General features: G+C 33.8%; 1 protein-coding gene across 2 annotated transcripts in view; it reads left to right on the top strand.

The window, feature by feature from the left end:
* The window catches only part of LOC128993973 (influenza virus NS1A-binding protein homolog), a 58,651-nt gene extending 49,562 nt beyond the window's left edge, over positions 1-9,089 (top strand). For both annotated transcript variants that reach the window (XM_054418121.1, XM_054418120.1), the window contains 4 exons: positions 4,545-4,670; positions 5,753-5,926; positions 6,450-6,620; positions 7,300-9,089. In XM_054418121.1, the coding sequence (XP_054274096.1) occupies positions 4,545-4,670; positions 5,753-5,926; positions 6,450-6,620; positions 7,300-7,505 (677 nt within the window). In that variant the 3' untranslated portion in view covers positions 7,506-9,089. The remainder of the gene's footprint in view (positions 1-4,544; positions 4,671-5,752; positions 5,927-6,449; positions 6,621-7,299) is intronic.
* The last annotated feature ends 310 nt before the right edge of the window (positions 9,090-9,399 follow it).

Here is a 9,399-nt window from a genome sequence, read left to right on the forward strand (position 1 = left end):
AGGCCTGGAGCAAAATGCACCTGTAAATATTTTGTAAAACAAGAAACCCCCTATCAAAATTCCCAGTTACAATTGTTTATAGAGTACAAAGCATTTATATTTCCAGTTACTATCAATAAGCTTATCTTACACACTTATTACTAAATATTCTCCTGAAATCCGTTACAATAGCCCAGTACCAGCAGATGTAGCCCAATGTAGAAGGGATTGCTAAAATAAGCGAAAGCACAGTTTCCACTTTCATTTCATCCTGTTAAGTATAAATGAACGATTTCACAATGAGTATCATTATCATCATGAAGTGGAAACTGTGCAAAACGGGAAATAGAATCTCAGGAGCATTTCCATGTATTCGTTTGCACGTGTCATGTGTTTTGTTTTTAGACAGACGGTGACTTCCTAGTAAACTCAGGACACTGGGTAAGTCTTAAGTGTTCAAATTCATTTCTTAGTATTTATTTGCCCCACCGTAATCTTCTGTTGAGAAGTTTTACATGAGTTATTTTGTCTAAACATTTTAAAAAGTAAAATTCAAATTTGTATTTTCTTTAAGGGGTACTAAACAAATTTGTATTTTTCTTTTGAATTCTCTCAACTGTACATTTTGTTGTAAGGTTGTCAGGGGGGTTGAAGATTTAGGTGGAGGTAATGTGTCTGTGGTTGTGTCTAGGCTAGGAAGGCCGATGGTCTGTTACACCCGACTAAACAGGTTTGGTCTCTTGATTACGTTTCAGCCTTGAGAAGAACGGAGCATCGTCTGCTAGCTGAGCCAGCCTGCGACCCCTGTCACCGGTGCGTACGACCCTCACTAGATTATTTTAGAGAAACCCATACTTCCTGCATTTCTGGGTCTTCACACTGGTCAAAAAATAGGTTAAACCATTCAAAGGAACAGTATGAAAATTAAATTTCCCCCTTGAATAGGGTTATTATAATGCTGAGTTTGGAAGATCACTAGATTTTATTGTTTGGTTAGGCTAATAAATAATACTTGAATTTAAGTATCAACACATTTTACATAAACCTCTTGGTAATTTTCATACAGTTGTTGAAAATATGTAGCAAAAGGTTTTAACAATTTGATTTTACCCCCACTCACTATTTTTGCTGGTCCTATCAAAAGGTTTATTCCCCATAGTGCACGTAAAAATCAAACCCAATGGCAATTCAGTGTTTCTCACTTGAACATTTAAATCATTTAACAAGTGTTTACACACTGCAGGTTAATTTTATCTCTTGCGATTTCAAACACAAGTTAACATCTTTAACAAAATTAAGTTGACATTGTAAGCCCTTTGGAAGAGAACAGTTTTGCTAGAATTATGGGTGAAAAGTACATACACTCTTGCTAAAGGTTTTTTAGCGAATTTATACTTATTTTAACTAATCAAACAAAAATTTAGTTTATATTTTAGAGATATGATAGGAAAATTTTAAATATATCTTCTTTAAATGTTTTCCGATTTTCACCTAACTTTTGAGATGAATTATAAGTCTTTAACTTTCCAAAATCATTCCAAATTGAGTTGTTAAAAATTCCCCCTCGTAGCAGCGTTCCACTTCGGTAAGTCATCACTGCGACTGGTAAGTCACCATTATTTTGATTATATTCAAACAATTATTCTGATTTTTTTTATCATTCTATGAAGCTGTACTGTTTGCTCAGTTAGAAAATGTTTTTACTCATGATAAAGTTGGTTCATCTTTCTGCTTAGTAAACTATCTACCTTGGGCCAGTGATTAAAATTGCATATAATATTTTTCTGTGTACGTTGCTACAGTCTTACTCAATTTTTTTAATGAACAAAAACTGATGCTAAACTTTATTTGACCAAATCCCACCTAGCTTATTACCATTACAGATTTTCTGTATCTCATAAAATAATTTCTGATATTAAATGTTGTGTTTTAACAATATTTCCTATATTCATAACTGGTCATGTTCATAGTTTTAATAATTGCATGTTTTTATATACGGATTAACTATTCTGTGCACTCCAAAAAATTTTTTCTTAGTTGATTTATAAAATGATAACTATTTCAAGGGTATAACAAGTTTGTTAGAGTTTGAATTGGAATGCCCATACAATTAGTCAAGAATAAATAAACAAGACATACTGCATTAAATGTTAGAAACCCTGCTTAATTTGCATATATCAGAGATATGTCTGTTTGAAGTTTTCTTTTGATAATCACATCTTTTATTGGGTTCGAATACTTGTGAATTTTTGTCATTTTCTCTACAAAATTCTGTCAGTTGTAAACTTAAAAAACAAAAGACACCATGATGGAAAAACTATTTTTTATGAAACATGAGGATCTAAAAGGTGCTCTGGATTTGAATAATGACCATGTTATTTTTCCACAGGACATTTGTTTTGCCGACTGCAGTGTGGTATTCAGGAAGGAAATGCTCCTGATTCAAATATATTTAAGATCAATAATTTTTTGTAATGGGGAAAGGTGTTACAGAAATTACATTCTTAGTTGATTAACCTTTAGTAATAGAATATTTGTGCTTGTCCTTGATTACAAATGTTTTCCGTTTAGCTATGAATTTATTTTCACTTACTAATGTGTTAAATTTGTTCTTCATGAATTTGGTTTTCTAATCATAGGTTCATATTTTCTTTTGAAAGTTGGCAGGCATTTATTTGATAAAAACACCTTATAACCATTCTTGGTTTTTTGTTACATAAAAGATTGGTTTTTCTCATTAATTTAAAGTTTTTTTGCTTAATTTATACAAGGTTTGATTTACAAAATTGTTAATATAATGAGTTCCTGAGTATCAATTCAATTAACTATGATCATTAAAGTTAAAAAAAGGTTGATCACAATAACTATTATAACAATATTATGTATCCTATCCTTGATAAGCTTCGATGACATAAATAATGATTAATAGAAATAATTTTTACCAGGGCCTGATTAAGGGTCTAGTCGCCAGTAGGCTGACGTTTTTTCGCGCCCCCCTCCTCCCCATCACTACCCCTCCACTCTGCTACCACTTTCAAAATTTCAAAAAATGAATACTAATACTGAATTCTAAATAAAAAATGGCCAAAGGAATTATACTAATAACTTATTCAGTTTATTTAAAAACAAAAGAAAACTGATCACAAATAATTAATGCATGGTTTGATTAGGAACTTTTAAAATAGTTACAAATCGGTTGAACAAGGAATGTAAAACTTTTGTATTTAAAATAATGTATTTATTTTACATTTAATTAAACATATGATTGTATTAAATCAAAAGTAGACCTAACCTAAAATATCAAAAAACCAAACAATAATATACGTACTTTCTAAATTAACTCTATGTTTTTACAAATCAATTATTACTATAAAATAGCTGTAACCCACGGGCTTCACCCCGTTTGACTTTATAAATAAAACTATTGATTGGTTAAGTTAAGCTGAAATAAACAAATAAGTACAGCTGAGGTATTTTTAACATTAGGTATATGGAAAGTTCCCTTTAGAAAGGAATTACGACCTTAAAGGGCAATTTATGAAATAATGGATAGTTTTGCGCAAGGTTTCTCGTCATGTCGAACATTTTAAGTATATGGTTTGTGGGGGTGTGACTTGTAGTTTTCTCAAAAGTTCATGGGTACTTTGGCCTTTATATATGGATATAATGATTATGAAAATCTGCCGAACGCACCCTTCTCCGCCTCATTCCCTATCTGCGCAAATCCTTTTTTGGAATAAAACATTTTTTACGCCCCCGGTCCCAACTTTAAGTCTTAGCTGTCTGGCACCCCCCTAAAACACTTGTTAGCCACTAATTAGCCTAATGGGTAATCAGGCCCTGATTTTTACCGTAAAGATGTAATTAAACTAGCAAAAATTAGCTTGCATGTAATACAAGGCAATGCACGCGAAATGCATGGGTTACTAGTTTACATGTCATTAAAATTGTTTTTCTTGGTTAAAGTACAAAAAAGTAAGAAACAGCCTCAAGATACAATCCTGCTTTTTCAACTATAATTAAGTGAATGCTTGGAGAAAGATTCCCCGTGATTTTGTTATTAGATATTTTAATCTTGAGGATATCGTCCCAATTTTCTTTGTTAGTGTACTATAACTTTTTAGAAGGAACCATTAGTACATTACTATAAATTTAAAATAAAAACTTCACCAATAATTTCAAAATTTTTAATTTCATGAGGTCTTTCGCCAGCTATGCTGGCATCATCAGACACATCACAAAACATTACATTACTGTTTTTACACACTTTTACATTACATTCATAAATTGTTCTACATATTTTTTTGTAAGACTATGCTCAAAAATAATTTTGATTTTGGAAATAGCAGTTTTTACGTTTAATATTCTATCTTTTTAGTATCTCCTCGTTATTTTTACTTTAACCAGCTTAAGTGAAAAATCTTCACCAAAACTCACACACACAAAAACCAAAATTCTTTTAGTTTTGCATTTTTGGATAGTTATGTTCTGTATTCAAAATTTTCCTTACACATCTAATATTAACTAACAACATCACTACTACGTTTTTCTGTATGTTTGTCCAGGTGTGTGTGAGCTGGGAGGCAAGTTGTACTGTATTGGAGGATGGAACGGACAAGTAGGCATCAAACAGTGTGATGTGTTTGATCCAGACTCTCAACAATGGACTACCATCGCTTCCCTTCTGACTGGTAAGACTATAGTTGATTTTGTGTAAATATTTAGTTTCATTCAATCCTTTTTTATGACAGTAATTTTGAGTGTTTAACCTTCTCACTTGATTTTTGATATTTGATAGATTTTTACGAGATCAAACAAATGCCTAAATTTATTTTGGCTGTGTTTTCGATCAATCAATCATTTAATCAATTTTCTTTATTGAGATTTCTTTAAGAAATACAATAGTGTCATATGTTCACTTAGAGAATCAACAACTAACAAAAAATCAACATGACTTCTTGAAACCATCACCCATTCAACCATCACTGCCATTGCAAGCTTTGTACTGCAATTTGTGTGCATTTTAATCCAAACCTAGTGAAAATTGGCATAAATAATGCAGAAACATAAACTTAAAGAGCCCGCAGTTATATGACCAGTTAATTGGGAGAGTTAGGCTGAAAGAAAAGAGTCTGTGTTTAAACTTTGACATTGCATTCCTAAAAATTGAAGTGAAATCAGTACCATCTTGGGTGCCTCAGACTTTGGTGCACAAGGGACGATTTGGATCCACAGCATATCCACAAAAATGTTATTGGTTTTGATAATTTCACTTGTAAAAGTGTTATAGATTCTTCCTTTCAAAATGCCACTGGTGTAATTAAATAAAGGGTAGATGAAAAACTACTCATATCAGTTAAAAAACTAAGGGTCAACAGGTCAGATTTTTAAAATTTGGGTTTAGTCTAAAAGGTTTGTTCTTGATATTCAGGCCAATCTCGTTGACCCAAAATCTAGTTGTTTTGGGAGATTTTAATTTCTATTGATATAGTGGTCTTCTAAAGTCATGGAAAATTATGAACATCTCTGCAGTCAATGCGAATTGTGATCAATTAGCTCAAAAATTATTTCTTGCCCGAACAAACCCTTCGGGCTAACTGTTGGCCTACCTCGACCAAAAAATATCGTGGACCCGGAGACCCTAGAGCAAATCCACTATGGGTATGCTAGACGTTGCAAGCTAGTATGAAGGCATTCTTTTGTAATACTGAGTGTTGTACAGTCAATGGGACCAGCATGTTGTGCAGTCTATAGCGAATGGTGTGACTTGCAGGCAGATACCAGGCAGGTGTTTGTGCCATGAATGACAAAGTGTGGGCTGTGGGTGGCTGTGACGGATGGAACTGCCTCACTTCTGTAGAGACCTACGACCCTCAGACAGATCTGTGGACCTTCGCATCACCCATGATCACTGCCAGGAGGGGTTGCGGTGTAGCCGTCTTCAAAGGTTAGTGCTAAATGTCTAGAGTATTTGTTTTGCTCGGGTGTGGTCATTGGATGAGCATGTAGCATTATTCAGAGAATTCAGGTGATTTTCATGCCAAAAGAGATGTACTAACTTACAATTTAGGAGAATTTACAGTTAGTTGTAGGAGAGATTACATGTAAAGACTTAAATAACCTGAAGTGCTAAAATAACACATATCATTTAATTAAAGAGATGAATTTCATGATCATAAAGAAAATGTGAACAGCATAGTTGGTCACTGCCTTCATGAAGCAAAACCAATTTTATAATTTTGTATTCTAAGCTATCATATAGTTATCAATTATGTATTCTATCATAGATTATGTTTCAACTGATCAGACTGTAAAGCCAATTACTTATTAGAAGCCATTGGAAAATACAAAATTTAAGTGTAACAGAAATAATCAATTGACAACTCACTGTTGGTGGCCAACTGGCAACAACTTGCACATGGAAGTGGGATTTAACAGTGAAAGCTGTACTAACAATGACTTGTTCACAGGCAAGCTGTACGCTGTGGGAGGTTCAGACGGGACTCACTCTCTTACTTCTACAGAGATGTTTGACCCGGAAACACAGACCTGGAGTCCGGGTCCCAACATGACGACTCCACGCTCCAATGTTGGCGTCACTGTCATCAACGGCCGTCTCTACGCCGTTGGAGGATTCTCTGGTGAGGAGTCATTAAATATTTGTTGAATTAGTTTGTAAGATATAACAATGGATTTAGGCCGCAGATTTATGTTCGTACTTGTGGTCTTAAGCTATGAGAACTCAGGGGAGAATGGAGTGAGATAGCTAGTGTAGCTTTTTAAACCGTTATAAACAACTTGTGGAATACACCCAGCCCTACACCGCATACCTAGAATTGCCAAAATTGATAACAGTAGAACCTTCTGGAGTTTTTGCCTTTGCACCCCTCCATAAACCAACAGTCAGCTAGTTGTTGAAAATAGTGATGGGCAAAACACGTGTCCTACGAAGTTGTGCCAAGTGCGTGCAGACATAAGAATCAAGTGCCAATATACGCGATTTGTGTAGATTTGTTAATGAAGAAGACCAGTTCGGTCCAGTTTTGAATCCTATAATTATTAGACGGCAATGTAGATATTGCTTAGCTAGCACAGTGTAGGATGGATGGGATATTTTGTGTAGCTTTGTTACTAAAACCTGGTTCTACAGCGAGAATCAATATCAAAAGGCCAGTGATCAATCAGTTAAAATAGACATTTCTCTGAAACCAAAATCTGTAAATAACGTGTTTCATAGAGAATCTAATAAAATATCTAGTTTTTTTTCATGGATATGCATACTCATCACCATCAGTTTTTAACAATTGAAGTTGTTTACAGGAAAAACCTTCTTGAACAGCATTGAATATCTGGACGAAAAAACTGATGAGTGGACAACTTTCAGTCCATCAGGCAACGAAGACACTGCAGCCAATGGTACAGACAGAAAACCTCATGTGAACGGACACACAGACCAACCTATCTCAAGGTTCTCCTTCGACAAATCATCAACACATTCCAATGGGGATACTTCCCCTTCCAGCTAAATTTGAGACTGCAGCCTTTTGTACTTTTCATAATTTGGATCGACCATTTTACAACATACAAACCTTTGTATTAACGGAGCATTTTAACCAACAATCATAATATACAGGTCTAAAAAAACTTTTGATACATAATTTTTATGTTGAAAAACCTTTTTTTAATTTTACTATTTCATATTTACATACGAGAGAGGATTTAAGTTTTTCGAACAAATTATGGAATGTACAACAAACACTTTGATAGTTTTACATTTACTCAGATCTTTTGTACAAACGAGTGTAACAAAAATAACATGTTTTCAGGATAAAATATTTATCATGAGATCTTCAAAGATTTATAGAAGCTTGGTCGATGGAGGATATTTTTTCAGAAAAATTTATATAACGAGAAAGTAATATAAAAAAATTCTAAAATTGTAAAAAACTTGCTTCTAGATCAGGCAATATTTGAAGACAATAATGTCAAATATGCTCCTTGGACCTAGCGTCGAATGTTAACCCTGGATCACTAGAGCTTGTGGTTCTAATTGTTTTCTACTGTCTTCGGTTTGATCACAATTCAAGTCCACCAGAGGTCTGCATTTATAGTTGGCAAGAAAGAGATGTATTTTGATATTCATTAAACTAAGTAGTTTAGCGACATAAATGTGTAGATTATAGTGACCTCTCCTCTAATTTACTCAGTGTCTACTAAACGTTCAAAGGTTTGATAAGTTACAAAATCAATGTAAACCTAACTTGACCTTTTAAGTCTCTAAAAACCTGGGATATGATAAAACGTAAAGTTTGCCGAGGTAACCTCTGAGAAACTTACTGATTTTGAAACATTTCCTTGTAACAAAATCATTTTCCTGCTGTTAAGGCTGAGAAATGGGTCCATTCTTCCCAAGTTGTTTCCTTTTGTAAGTCAATCATACAACAATCGAGTTAACTATTTATGCACGTTTTTAAAAATCAGATTGATGAAAACCGAGTTTGATTTAGCACGAGGAAATATTTGCAGTATTTTTATACTTGTTTTATATTGACGAAAGTACTAAAATAGCATTTAGGTGTCATGACCAGGTCTAAAGTAATATTCTAGAAGCAATTGTTAATGTTGATTTGTGTGACTAAAGGTTCTCGACAAGTCTGGCTGTGTTACGTAAAGATTTTATTTTATAACCTTTATTGAGGTTCTAAATGATCATGTAGAGTGTTTATTTATAGTTTAAGGCTGAATGATTGTTTCCAGTTGAAAATGAGGTTTTTAATTTTTTACGATATTATAATTGTGAAAATTTAATTATTTTATAAAGTTTTTAGGATGTGATTTGAAATCCCAGTTAAAAATAGAGGAAAGAATAGCTTTTATACCGTTTTACATTTTTATTCTGTTACGGTACCGATCCTTATGGTTTGAGAAACCGGTTATGAATTATGTTTACTCTGCTTTGCCTTTTAAATTATTAAAATTGATTGTATGATGCTGATCTATGATTTAGTAGTGTAATTTCCACATAAATATTGTTAGTATTAAGATATTCAGTATTGTTGAATCATGTGGGTCTGGACAGCTACTACAAATAAAGGCAATCTTGTAAAATATATTGTCTTTTAATTATAAACTCCTAGTCTTTCTGTCATCATCATAACTGAAAATCACAAAAGGGCTTTTGCTTTTACTATGGAAAAAAAACTTTTCCTATTCACCACTAAAACAACTACAGTATCCACATTAGAACTCCTGAGGTCGGGGCCACACGAGGCGGATCATCTGTTGGATGATCCGCGTGGTCCGACAACACATTGAATCAAATGAGAGTGGCCACACGGGGCGATCCTAAGCCGCCTGGGCGGATTGTCCGCGCGATCTTTTGCCGCGTTGGAGGGAATGACACATGTAGTCTTATGAGAG

This window comes from Macrosteles quadrilineatus, unplaced genomic scaffold (assembly GCF_028750875.1).
Source record: "Macrosteles quadrilineatus isolate MER2022 unplaced genomic scaffold, UCM_ALF_1.0 Scaffold_5__1_contigs__length_97177068, whole genome shotgun sequence".
Taxonomy (NCBI): domain Eukaryota; kingdom Metazoa; phylum Arthropoda; class Insecta; order Hemiptera; family Cicadellidae; genus Macrosteles; species Macrosteles quadrilineatus.